General features: G+C 34.7%; 1 protein-coding gene across 28 annotated transcripts in view; it reads right to left on the minus strand.

Moving 5' to 3' along the window:
* Positions 1–14,688, minus strand: part of PCM1 (pericentriolar material 1) — a 108,059-nt gene that overhangs the window by 87,833 nt on the left and 5,538 nt on the right. For 17 of the 28 annotated variants that reach the window (XM_030812300.1, XM_030812293.1, XM_030812295.1 and 14 more), the window contains 5 exons: positions 7,432–7,549; positions 5,747–5,992; positions 4,123–4,392; positions 3,261–3,431; positions 2,959–3,075 (listed from right to left, as the gene is read on the minus strand). In XM_030812300.1, the coding sequence (XP_030668160.1) occupies positions 2,959–3,075; positions 3,261–3,431; positions 4,123–4,392; positions 5,747–5,992; positions 7,432–7,527 (900 nt within the window). In that variant the 5' untranslated portion in view covers positions 7,528–7,549. Of the gene's footprint in view, positions 1–2,958; positions 3,076–3,260; positions 3,432–4,122; positions 4,393–5,746; positions 5,993–7,431; positions 7,550–8,282; positions 8,560–14,688 lie in introns of those variants that run through there. The other 11 variants (XM_030812308.1, XM_030812307.1, XM_030812304.1 and 8 more) reach the window with 2 other exon arrangements.

The following is a 14,688-nucleotide window of genomic DNA, read 5'->3' on the forward strand; positions in this document are numbered from 1 at the left end:
CAGTAATAAAACATGAAATTAGTCTTACCTATACTCAATTAAAATAGTACTTTGCTCCTGCCAACAAATACGTGCACTTTTATAAATGGTATTTTTATTCAAACTCTTTTTTTTTTTTTTTTTTTTTTTGAGACAGAGTCTCGTTCTGTCACCCAAGCTGGAGTGCAGTGGCACGATCTCGGCTCACTGCAACCTCCGCCTCCAGGGTTCACGTGGTTCTCCTGCCTCAGCCTCCGGAGTAGCTAAGATTACAGGCGCATACCACCATGCCCAGCTAATTTTACGTGTATTTTTAATAAAGACAGGGTTTCACTATGTTGGCCAGACTGGTCTCAATCTCCTGACCTCATGATCCACCTGCCTCAGCCTCCCAAAGTGCTGGGATTACAGGCATGAGCCACCATGCCCGGCCTATTCAAACTCTTTTATGTGGAACTACAAATAGTTGTCTTTAACTCTATCTAGAATGCCATTATGCAAATCATGGAAAATTAAAAAACCATTTAAACACTGAAGAAAAAACCAGCAAAAACAGAGACAACCAAGTCAACTGGATAATTTTTCCAAAAAAAGGAAATGAAAGGGGTTTCCAAAAATAAAAATATAACCCAAAAAATCTGACATTAAAGTACCATCTAAATTTATTTATTTTTACTTATTTTTTTTTTTTGAGACGCAATCTCACTCTGTCACCCATGCTGGAGTGCAGTGGCTCACTGCAACCTCCGCCTCCTAGGTTGAAGCGATTCTTCTGCCTCAGCCTCCTGAGTAGCTGGGATTACAGGCGTGCGCCACCATGCCCAGCTAATTTTTGTATTTTTAGTAGAGACAGGGTTTCGCCACGTTGGCCAAGCTGGTCCCAAACCCCTGCCCTCAGGTGAACTGCCCACCTCAGCCTCCCAAAGTGCTAGGATTACCGCGCCTGGCCCCATCTAAATTTATAAACACAAATATCAGAAACAAAGGGCAACTGACTGCTGATCGAGGTTTAAGAACGTGTTATAAATTATATTCGCAATTTATAAAAAAGGGAATAAATTACATTTCAAAACCTTTGTTAATGTAAATTAAAAACAGCTGACAGATATAAGCCATGGAGAAGTATGTAAGAAAGTAGAAAGAAAAACACTAAGGGACAGAATTTTACTAAAGCAAATTACAGTATGACAACTATATTAACAATATGTAAGAGTAACAGCAACAACAGAAAAGCAAATAAAGAAGAGGAAATACGAACGAAAGAAGTGCTCATTTAAAGACTTCCCAAGTTAATATTGTACAGTATACCTTTGAGGGAAATCCACGTTTTCGGCTATATTTCCTATTAGGCCTCAGTTCCCTGTCATTCTGAGGTCTGTCACCTTTCCCTTTTGGACTTGTAGTAACGTTAATGTCTGAAACCTGTTCTTGTGAAGCTGAATTCCCTAGTTGGTCCTCAATGCACGGCCGAATTCTCAGACTAAAAGATGCCTCCTCCTTTATTAAATAGTGTAGCATATTAATTTCTTAACACAAACTCCTGTTCAACATATAAGCCAGCCTTGTAAAACAATTTAAAAAGTACCAGTCCACCTTTTTTTAAAAAAAAAAAAAAAAATACATCAATCCACATCTCCCTCCAAGTGGCAGTAAACTTAGTCTTTTAAGTTTTCTGTAGACTAGACTTGCTTACTATAACTAATCAATTACCACATCCTGGGGAATTTCTACACTACACAATTGTTAAAGCACATTTTTAACATTTATTCTGCTACATGTTATTAGTCAACTTTCATATCATGATTTTATATTATGAAAGAAATTGTCATCACAATGAATACTTTATATAAATTACAATAAATCTATACAAGTTCCCACTCCTCCACAACAGAATTCCTTTACCCACATTGTCCTAACCCTTCCATTTCTGCTGGAACCTAAGGAAGAAATTATGCCTAGCACCACTGTAAATAGAAAAAGAATTTCCCCACAGTAAAATCCGTTCTTCAACAACTGTTTGGATTAGGCTAACTATCTCCTGTTGAAAATAATGTAGAGAAAAGAAATCCAAATCACCTCTTCAAATTAGGAAGGTCCGGGAAGAGAAAGGAGGCAGGTTCAAGAATTATGCAGGTCAATACTGATAGGAAACAAACCTTCAAATTCCTAATGCTGAATGGCATTTTGAACACCTCAAAACCCAAAGAGATACATGTTTATCCTCTCAAAACAAAAGCTTTACTAGTCTGTAATAGGCGTTAAAAGTTCAATAATGCACGGTTACAGGCACACCTGTTTAAAATGCCTAAAAACACCCTAGCATTGAACCACATGAAGTTTTAGAAATCTTTCCTCAAAGTTTTGTAAATTACTATTTTTCAGAAAAACAGTACTTTACTTCACAAATTTCATTTTGGCAAGTCAGCAATTACAGCATTTTTCTCATTGTGAATAAATCACAATGTAAATGGAATCCTGTCCCATTTACTAGTCTTTCTCTTGATTTTTTAGTCATCTGGTTTTGCTCCAGTACTAGGATAGAGCCCAAGAAATGAAAAATTCTAATATCCTTAAGGTGTCCTCAGTGACAAATGAACTTGGTTATTTCCAAAAGACTATATGCTAAGTAATCACTAATGTTGCCTATTGCCCTTAATTCCACCATCAATTTTAACTTGCTCGATGCTTCTTAAAATTAGTGAAGCTTTGCTTAACAAAACAATCTACAAAAACAATGTTTCTATAAACTGAAGATCAAAAATTACATTTTCAAATCAACCATTAAAACTATTTTTAGCGTTAATAAAACGTAACTTCCATGTTTAAATACAGAAGAATACATACAGCATTAACAATTTGAGGGGTTCTTCCCTGCAATACACTTTTCATTAAGGAACGCCTATAAAATAACATCTTGAAAACTGGGAGAAAAACTTAAACCTTCATTTCCAGCACTTTAATTACCAAAAAGCCGCTTACCGTGGTATCTGAAGCCTCAGACTGCACATCTATGTTTAGCGATGTGCTCTCAGCTACAGAACCAGATCCCACAGCTGAATCTATAGTCCGAACATCCTCCTCCTCATTTTCTCTAGCCTGAAATATTTTAGTGGTATAAATCATACAACTATTAAAATGGGCAATAAATTGTTATAATGGATGGCAAGATTTTTTGAAAATATGTTAACTCCTCTGGGGTGGCATCAGAATGTCATCGGTAAATATACACTGAGATACTACAAAAATAACTCAATATGTTATTTAAAAAGCCTAATACTTACAAGGATTTTTTTAAGAAATTTCATATATGACTTCTCTTGTTCTTTAAGGTGATCTATTAGATGAGTAAGGCGCTCAACATTAGCAGATCTCTCATTTTTCTCTACAAGATCTTCCCGCATGGAACTAGCTTTAGTAATATAATCACGAATTTGAACAAGCCTGCTTACAATCTGCAGGGGAAATATTAAAAAAAAAAAAGCATGAAAGTACACAATATATAAAACTGAGGATAATTAGTTCAATAGCAACAGTTTTACAAATTTTTATTTCGAAGATAACCAAAGACACTTGGATTATTGTGTGAATTAATACATGCAAAAAATCTGAATCCAGCTTAGATTTTAATCAAAACATAATTGGTAATACTAAAAACTCCAATCACTGTCAATTCAAAAATAAATTTCAAAATTTTAATCTACAGTATCTGAAAAATTTTACTCCTACAACTGCATACTATTTTTTATATAAACTTTCCTAATGTTTACATAATATTGTTAAAAATTAAATGTATTACAGTTTTACAACTACTTTTCAAAAGAATATTGCCATTCTAAAAAATTCCTACAAAAATCTATTAATCACTTTGCTTCCAATCCCCCTTTGCTAACAACTGGCAATATGCTATTTTGTAAATAAACAGAAGCCTTTAATTAACCTGAATATGACATTTCTAAAATTTTTTTGGATAAACAGAAATTTACCCTATTTTAAGTAAATGTGGCAGATTAACGAAGAGGGTCAGTGAAGCATTTTGATTCCACCTAACTAAAATTCCTGTGTGCATAACCTAGTTTTCTAAATCTTAATGTTCATATTTTGAGGTTTGTGAAAAGAATGAGCAAAAGAAACAAATGTTATCACCTGGCTGCTCTCCATTGCAGGTTCTCCCCTCCCATCTTCTTCAGACACCTGACAGTTTTGCAAGAGGTCATTACTTAAAGCAGAAGCAAACAACTCTTTACACTGTGCTGATCCAATTGTTTCTCTGTTTGGGGGACTTGTAGATGCATCTTTGCTCTTATTAGTATTAATCTGCATAGGCAAAAAGTTGAAGGGCTTTCGGTTTTCACTAAGCTGACGTTTGTTGTTAGCAGCTGTTGCTCTACCTTGGGAATCACTTCCAATGCTTCTCTATATATGAAAAAGAAATCAAATCACACAAATATTAACCTTATGACAAAATTTTGTTTTAACCCCAATGTTCTTAGTTTCGCCATCAGATACTGATTCAGAAATTGCACACAAACAGCTTTGCAGTAAGACCTGAAAGAGCTTTGGCTCTGTAAGTCTTTCACTACAATACAAAAATGTGATTAGCATTTTCTGGACTTCACTTTGTTGAGACAATTCAACCGATGAATATGAACAAGATTAGTGTAAATGAAGTACAGTCTGAGTACCCCTTATCCAAAATATGTGGGACAAGAAGTGTTATGAATTTCACTTTTTTTCTAATTTTGGAATATATGAATAAACATGAGATATATCCTAGGAAAGAGAACTGTCTAAACATAAAATTCATTTGTTTCATATGCACCTTAATACACATAATCTGAAGGTAATTTTATAAAATATTTTTAAAAATTTAGTGCACGAAACAAACTTTTGACTGTGTTTTCACTGTAGCCCGTCACACAAGGTCAGGTGTTAAATTTTCCACTCACGTTGGCACTTAAAAAGTTTTGGATTTTGGAGCATTTCAGATTTTCGTATTAGGGATGCTCAACGTGTCCTAGGACCATGGATCACACTTTAACTCATACTGCTTTTTATTACTTGCTTATAGTATTTTTATAGGCTTTCGACCCAATGAATCAATGTAATTAAAGTTGTGTCTGTATGAAAAACTGTCTAAAAAAGTATTCAGCTCAGTGCCTGACATACAGTTAAGTGTTCAATAATTGATAAATAGATATAAATAAATGATACATGATCATTACCATCATTATCAGACTTGAATCTACCTTTCTACATTTTTGGAAATGTGTGTGTCTCTATGACATATAGATCTGACAGTGAAATATTTGTCAAGAATTTATTATCATTTCTACTTACTTTTAGATCTAAACTTTATTTTGGTGGTTATAAATACAAAATAGTTTCATTCTACACTTGAGGTAACCCAGCACATCCCAAACTTAGCCAATGATGTATATACTAAACTGGAACTTTCCATTACTTAATACCAATTTTATTCAGTTACCAAAATGCAAAATTTAGTTTCATAGTAAAATCACTTGAGTTAGTCACATAACACAGTATAAAGTCCAGAAATGCATATCTTTAGCAAGTTTAGAAATGGGACTTCATTTCCTTCTGAAGAACACAGGACCATCCCCAGTGATTAAAATTCTTTCCATAGGCACAGAAACTTTTTCTAAAAATTACATAAACAGCTCAATTTTTTATTCCTAAGACAAATTATTTTAACCATTTCAAGTATTTCTCACACTAATAACTTGATTTTTAAAAATAATTCACAAACCTGATCTAAATCACTGAAGTTTATCCGCTGTTTCAATTTCTCTAATTCTGCCTGCTCTGGGACAGACATCTGACTCATGTATCTACTGTGTGGGAACGTATGTGGAATCTTTGTTCTTCGCCTTCCAACTCCTGGTGATGACTCCGGAGAAATATCATTAGTTACTCTTTTATCACTTTCTACACCAAACTTTTTCTTATTCTTTTCTGATGATCTATTTGCTTTCTTCTGTTGGGCACCCCAATCCTTTAAAAAAGTAAAAGCAAACATTAACCTGGCCTCTATCAAACCAGGAAAACAGTCTGGGATAATTAAAAAGTTTTGGTCAGTTTTAAAATTAAAAAAGACAAAACATTTTTGACAGACTTATACTCCTAGAGACAGACATTTACTTCTATGAACCCATTTTCCCCTCATTTTACATCTACCCTTAATTTTATAGCCCATCCTTCTGAAAATAATTATTTTCTTATCAAGATCACTAACAAATACAAATCCTCAAACGTCAACCCTAAAATCAATCTGAATATTTCAAAGAGGATTTTTTTACATTGTGATTTTCTATTATAAATAGTGAAATAAATTACAGATACCTTTACTGACCTCCTATAAAGTCAGTATGTATCAAAAAGAGATCTGAAATCGAATCAACCTAGGTTCTAAAACTAATTACTGTTTTCTGAAAAAACACTCCACTGTGTGACCCTAGGCTATTTATTTCACTTTCTACAGTCTCAGTTTCCTAATCTCTAAAATACTGTCACCTTCAAAATACGATTAAAAATAATTAGTACCTAGCATTTAGCAAGCAATAAATATAGCTATTATTTTTATAGGTAAAAATGTACATAATAACAGCTAATATGGAGTTACAAAAAGTGCTTATAGTTTTACCTAGAAAACATTTTTATTTACTTAGTTATACCCACATAACCTAATTCATTCAACAAAAAGGTCTGTAAATTCCCACTTTATCCAATTGGAAAATTCTTTTAGTTACTAGTATAGTAAACCACTTGGGATATTTTCCTTATTTTAACAAAGCCCCCTTCTTTATGAATTGTCCTTCCATCCAATCTATGAGTGAATATTCCTGCCAACCTGTTACACTACTTACCTCACCCCACCTTCGCCACAGAAGACTGAAAAAAGAAACACGTATCTAATCCAAATTAGGATAAACATACTATAAAATTTCAAATTGGAACTAAGAGGTTAACTAGTCAGTACACAACCACACCCAAAACTAAAAACTTTAGAACGATGGGACAGCCACAGTATATCACATGGACCAGAGGAGAGAGAAAACTGGTCTGTAAAGAGAAAGTTGTGTTACGCAGATGCACTCAGAAGCAGAGTGAGGGTGGTAAAAACGTAATTCTTGATAATTTCCCAATTCCTTCTCCCAGTCCCTTCCTAAAACCCAGCTGCATGCCTTAAACATGGTTTCCATAAAAAATACACTTTTACATCTTTATATAACAGTAAATCTGCTTTGGGGCTTAAAAGCTAACTCAGTTTGATTTCCATGTCTTCAATTAATATAATAAACAGCCCAGGGTCCCTTAATATCTTGGCCAGCAAGTGTTTACGAAGAGCATCAGTGAGTTAAATTTGGTCAAGGGGAAAACTGCATTTTAAACATTAACAGCCAACAACACACCATGAAGAGTAAGGTATCATACCATATTGTTGAGCCTGTCATCAACATTCTCACTGCTCCAGTTTGGTAAATCCTGATCATTCATGCCATCTTCAAAGGGACCTCCTCCTGTGGCCATACTGGCTTTAACAATTAACTCTCTGCGAAACAAGTTAAGAACTGAGCTTTATAACACATAAAAACAAGTTCAATTTTTAAATCATTCCATGAAGTTTAGCAATACAATCTTTGAAGCACTGATTTTTATGAACTAAAATGAGGCACTGTCAACCCCATCACAGACAAATTGATTTAGCTGTGACAGGCATATTACGATTAAAATGGGTTAGGTAGTTGGAATGACAGAGAAGGAAAGGAAAACCCCTGAATATACCTTATGCACACTAGTCTGCATGCTTGAAGATTACTTACTTAATTCAACACAGTTCCAAAAGGTAAAACAATAAAGTAGGAAAAATGTCATAAACAGGTAGACCCAGAACTTCTCTCAGGAAAGAAAGTATCTCTGTTCTGACAACGGACTTGGGATGAAGACGATACCCTGAAAACACAGGCATTAGTTGTGTGCCAAAGATTCAAAGAGGGGAGAACTGCTCTGCAAGAAACAAGAAGAAAATTTTGGTTTTAACAGGAAGGAAGGTACAATAGCAAGATTATAAGAAGGTGGGGAAAGAGAAGAAGGACTAGGGCCAAAAAATCTAAAAGTGCAGTGGCTAGAAGACATTTTAAGAATAGTGATGCTTACTACCCTAGTTTAATTTGTTTTAGTGCTTTCTCTAAATTTGGTAAAGACTACCAAACTCTAATCCTTCCCATAAAAATGGGGTTTTTGCTTGTACAGGTGAAAATCAAGAAAGGGACTGAATTTCATACCCGGGTCAAAGAGATGAGAAAAAGCAGCAGCAATGGTGGAAGTAGACGTTCAAAGGCAGAGATGATCATCAGAAAATAAGATTTCTGCATAATCTTGCTCAAGACTTTGGATTTCCACTAGCTGTGGAATTGTACAGGTTGAAGGGGTGCTAGTTGAGAGAGGAGAGGTTGAGATAATTTTATCTAAAATTCAAGGGACATAAAAAGTCATTAAACTACAAACAAAAGCAATGACATTGGAAAGAGACAGTTTGGCCAAGGTCATTCAGTTAAAAATGGCAATAAAAAAATAATAGGCTGGGTGCAGCAGCTCACGCCTGTAATCCCAGCACTTTGAGAGGCTGAAGTGAGCAGATCACTTGAGGTCAGGAGCTCAAGACCAGCCTGGCCAACATGGTAAAACCCCATCTCTACTAAAAATACAAAATTAGCCGGGCGTGGTGGCAGGTGCCTGTAATCCCAGCTACTCGGGAGGCTGAGGCAGGAGAATCACTTCAACAGAGGAAGCCAAGGTTGCAGTGAGCTGAGATTGCACCACTGCACTCCAGCCTGGGTGACGAGTGAAACTCCATCTCAAAAAAAAAAAAAAGATTAAAAATTAAATAAATAGTAATAATGATAAAAATCCAAGTTGCTTTAATTCTAAGATCCTAATTCATCCCATTCACTAGAGAAAAAATATCAAAAGGATTATCAACTCTGAAAAAGTAGAATTTGTCCCACAGATGTTTTAATGCTAGAATATCTATTAGAATAACATATTACATTAACAAGTTATATAGCAAATTAAATTTTATCTCAAAATAAAAATGATAAAATTCAACAAAACATTAATTTTAAAAAACTTAAAAATCACATTGACCCTTCCTGTTATATTTTACTGTTTTTTTAATGAGTATATATTACTTTAATAATTCTCTAAAGAGTTGAAAATAATTATAAACAAATAGTCAACATTATGCTTAAAGTAAGACATGAAGGACATTTCTAATAAAGACCAAAATAAGAATGCTACATATCAGTTACTTGGCATTCTTTCAGAAATTCTATCAAGCAGACAAATATGAAACAGAAATATTAACATTGAAAAGGGAAAAGGTGGTATTCTTAAAGAGTATGTATTTTTTAAAAATCTAGAGAACGTCAAAATATCACCAATACCACTTAGAAACCATAATGGGGAAAAACGATGCTACTTATAATAGTGACAAATATATAAAATATCTAGGAATAATAATTTGGCTCCATGTCAAGAAGCACTATTAAACTCTATAAAACAATATGGGAGAAAAAATGTGAATAAGTAGAAAAACTATCTTCCATGATCGGAAACAAAATATTACAACCAACCACTTTTTCTAAATGTATATTGGCTTAATGCAATTCCAATTAAGATCCCACTGGGATTCTCCTTAGAACTTGACAAAATAATTCTAAAATTTATCTGGAAGAATAAACATGTCAGAAAAAAAAGTTACCATCTGTAAAATAAAGCAAGAATAACAACAGAGGTCAGGAGGTTGGAACGCTAATCCAAGTTAGCTGGCTATATGGTTTCAACAATGCTGTCTATATGGTTAAATCAGTACTAGCTCAGGAACAAAAACCCTCAAATACATGTAATCAGAAAAATGTAGTAAGAAAAATTAGTAACGGCTAACACATTTTATTTTGCTTACTATATGCCAAACACCATGCTAAAATATTTTATGTCCATTATGTCATTTAAGCCTCATAACAATTCTATGATGTAGGAGTGAGCAACTGATAGAACAATTTGCTAACAGATTTGAAAAAGATACATTTGGAGCTTTAACAGTCTTTCTTAAGTGGTATTTTTCACCTCAATCACAGAAGAGAGAAAAAATAGTTTGAGTCACTACTTTCTCAATTCTCCCAAGGATGGTACATATCCAGTACCATCCATCCCAGACACACAGAAAAAAAGTTAATTCACAGTAAACAACAGATGCCTTAGGGTATTGGAGCTTAATTCTCTCCTAACTGAGAAAGGTTGCCTTATATCACACTATCAAAATAGGCAAAGATTAAAACAGAATTTTAAACATCAATTAAGATTTTAAAAAGACAAAAAAATTGAATAGTTTTTAAAAATAGAGAACTTACTAAATTTACAACACAAAGAAACAAAAAATAAAAAGTTCAACAGATTTTATTCACATAAAAGTAAATCCTAAGTGTGCTGAGAATAGTAAATGACAGCTTGGGAGAAAAAAAAATGTCAAAGAAATACTAAGTATAGTTAATACCTTTGTTATACAGAGAATTTGTTTTAAAAAAAAAAAACTGGAGAAATATAAGCAAAACAAGTAGTTTGCAAAAAAAAAAAAAACCCATAAAATAATACGAATATATAAAGTCCAGATGCAAATTAAAATAAGAAACTATTAAATTTGCTAACTTTCATATAAATTACATATTATCTAATCCTGATGACAGTAAAAGGAAAATGGAATTCTCAGACACTATATTGAGAATATAAACCAGTATAACATTTCGGGAAATCATTTTGGCAATACTGTATCAAGATGTAAAACTGATTTTTTGATGAACTAATTCTACCTCTCCATATGTAATCTAAGAAAACAACCTTAAATATGGTGGAAAGAACTATAATGAAGTTGTTTACTACGCTACAATTGTGATAAATTAAAAAATAACACCAAATGTCAAATGACAAAATCAATGCTATTAGGCAAACTGTACTACACCTGCTGGGTAGAATACTAAGTACCCTTCAAAACATGTAATTATGAAGACTGGACAATATAACCTGTCATTATACCATGGAAAAAGTAATATAAAAAAGTAAAAAAGCAGGATGAAAAATTACATATAAATTTTTTTAAACAAAAGCTAAGAAACTTTATTAAAGTGCTTTCACAAAAGCAATTGCTGGTTACAGGGTAAGCACTGGTGATTTTTCTTCTTTTTTCTGTCTCATGTATTTTCAGGAATAGTTTACATAATTATTTATACTAGAAATAAATTTTAAAACTTTAAAAAATAATACCCATAGAAGTATATCCAGTGAACCAAAATGACTCATTTAAATAAAACACTTTGCAACTACTGTTTTCTACATATACTGACATAATTTGTAATACTGAAGAATAAAACAGGCATGCAATAGAAGTGATGCCATATTTAAAAGTACTAAAAGCAATTGTTTTGAAACGTAAATTGGAAGGGAAAATTAAGATATTTAAGTCAAAATTACTACTTATCATTTTTATCTTAAAAGAGTATGTGAGCTATACTTTCTATCAATAGAATAATGAAGTAAAAGTAAAGTAAGATAAATGTATTAAGAATATATCTGGGCCAAGGTCAGCGTTATCACAAGGTCAGGAATTCGAGACCAGCCTGGCCAACATAATGAAATCCCATCTCTACTAAAAATACAAAAACTAGCCAGGCATGGTGGCACATGCCTGTAGTCCTAGTTACTCGGGAGGCTGAGGCAGAAGAAGCAATTGAACCCATGAGGCAGAGGTTGCAGTGTGCTGAGATCACACCACTGCACTCCAGCCTGGGCAAGAGCAAGACTCTATCTCAAAAAAAAAAAAAAAAAAAAGAATATATCTGGAGAAAGAATATTTTACATTCTATTTTCCTATTACAATAAATTCTGCCTAAAATGCAGAGCTTGTTCCAAAGACCTATTTCTGGCTAATGACTTTGAACACGACTAAAATAAGTTTCTAAAACAATTTTAAAACTATACACTCTAATTAGTTTGGGAAAAACAGAGGTTTTTTCAGTATTTCTTAAAAGAAAATTTACTAAAGTCTAATCTATTAGCTTGGTAAAATAAACAATTTCATCCACTGCTATACTGTGATTGCCATAGGGGGTAGAATACTTTATAACTTAATAATGATGACACTTAAACGTGTTTAAAAGGCACGCTATTAGTATGCCTTTAAAAAGTAAAACTATTAGTATGAAGCTAAAGAAATAATTGCATACAGATGAATTCTTAACATATTAACATTCCCCATTCACAACATTTCCCAAAAATACTAAGTATCTCCCTCATAGGAGTAATGGCATGTTATTTCTCTCTTCTTTATGTCAACCTCTCTAACCACCTAATGTCACCATTAAAAATACAGGATCTCTGCCTTCTAAATTTTATTCCGTAAACACATTAACTAGTACTTACAAGTACAGAAAGTATTGCAGTAACAGTCGGGCGCAGTGGCTCACGCCTGTCATCCCAGCACTTAGGGAGGCCAAGGCGGGCGGGATCATGAGGTCAGGAGATCAAGACCATCCTGGCTAACATAGTGAAACCCCGTCTCTACTAAAAATACAAAAAGTTGGCCAGGCGTGGTGGCGGGCGCCTGTAGTCCCAGCTACTCGGGAGGCTGACGCAGGAGAATGGTGTGAACTGGGGAGGCGGAGCTTGCAGTGAGCTGAGATAGCACCACCGCACTCCGGCCTGGGCGGAAGAGCAAGACTGTATCTCAAAAAAAAAAAAAAAGAAAGAAAGAAAGTATTCCAATAAAGAAAAGACTAAGGATGTACAGAATACCAATTCAAGCAAAATTTCCGGGCAAGATCAATAGAAGTTGGTGACTATAATCCCCCCTTATCTGCAGTTTTGTGTTGCAGGATTATAGTTCCCCATAGTCAACCATGGTCAGGAAACAGGTGAGTAAAGTACGTTATTTTGACGGCAGAGACCACATTCTTGTAACTTTTATTACAGTGTACTGTTGTGACTATTCTATCTTATTAGTTGTTGTTAATCTCTTACTGTGCCAAATTTATAAATTAAACTTTATCACAGTTATATACATACAGGAAATAACATACACATAGAGTTTGGTACTACCCAGTTTCAAGCATGCACTGGGGGTCTCTGGAAGGTATCCCACAGAAAAAACAGCAGACTACTGTATTACAACACGGGCGATAAGGAAGCAGAAGAATTAAAGGATAAACCCTAGGTTGCTAGAAACTGGGTATGTGACACACAGTTAAACTGATTAGAAAAGAAACAAGTTTTCTTTGTTGAGAAAGGATGATAATGAGTTCAAGTTTTAGAAATGCTGAGTTTGAGGTGCCTATAGTACACCCAATTAAACTGTCCAGTTCACAAATAGTGATCTATCTCTTAAGAGAGAAATCTGGGCTGGAGAGTCATCCACTCAAAAAGTGGGACAAAGGACTCAGGGAAACGATAAAGAGTAAGAGAAGACCAGATCTTAAATACACCGGTATTAAACAAAGAGGCAGAGGAAAAGGACACACTAATATACTAATAAGGTACAGAAAGATAGTAGGGAAACCAGGAGAGCCTGCCAAAAGGGGAACAGTGTATCAAGGAGAATGTGATAAGAAACCAAACAGTTACTTTGCCACATATGAGAAGTACTGAGAAGTATCCTTCTGGATTTAGCAACAAAGTTACTGCTGACTTTGGAGAGAAATTTCAGCAGGAGTGGTGAGGGTCAATTCCATAATTGGAATGTATAATTGGAGGGAGGGGGGAAAAAAAAAGGAAGTCACTAGCTAATATTTTTAAGGAATCAGCCTATGATGAGAAGCAAGCACAGACGGTCATAAAGAAAGTTTTATTAAAATATAAGTATCTTCAGTATGTTTACAATTTGTTGGTAAGGAGGGAGATACTGGTCGGGTGCGGTGGCTCACGCCTGTAATCCCAGCACTTTGGGAGGCTGAGGCGGGTAGGTCACCTGAGGTCAGGAGTTTGAGACCAGCCTGTCCAAAACTGCGAAACCCTGTTTCCACTAAAAATACAAAAATTAGCCAGGTATGGTGGCACATGCCTGTAATCCCAGCTACTCAAGAGGCTGAGGCAGGAGAATCGCTTGAACCCGGGAGGCAGAGGTAACAGTGAGCTGAGATCATGCCATTGCACTCAGCCTGGGCAACAAGAGAAACTTCGTCTCACTGCAAAAAAAAAAAAAAAAAAAAAAACCACAAAAAAGAGGGAGATACTAAAAATGCAGAAGAGAAAGGAGACAAGCAACTAGCACGTGGGCTCTGAGAAGGCGGGGGCCATTGGGATCCAGAGGAAAAGACAAATGATTAGCTGTAGACAGGAAGTAGAACACCTCTTTAATTGAAAAAAACAAAGGATGGAATTGGTTGGAGGCTAGTTAGCAGATGTGGTGGTAGGAAACCAAGGGTGTTCCTAAGTGTCGTGAAGTAGGAAGGACTGTACATTAAATGTGAGGGTGAGAAACCAGTGTCTGACAGATAGTAGGAAAGTAGGGAATGGAGAATGACTGTGGGCAGCACTACGGACTTAGGGAAATGAGAGACTGATATAACAGGTACTACAAATATTTTTTTCCAGCAGTGCTCATAACCCTCAATACAAACATTCCACTGAATCCAAGGCTGAAAT

The sequence above is a fragment of the Nomascus leucogenys genome, chromosome 4 (assembly GCF_006542625.1).
Source record: "Nomascus leucogenys isolate Asia chromosome 4, Asia_NLE_v1, whole genome shotgun sequence".
Classification (NCBI taxonomy): domain Eukaryota; kingdom Metazoa; phylum Chordata; class Mammalia; order Primates; family Hylobatidae; genus Nomascus; species Nomascus leucogenys.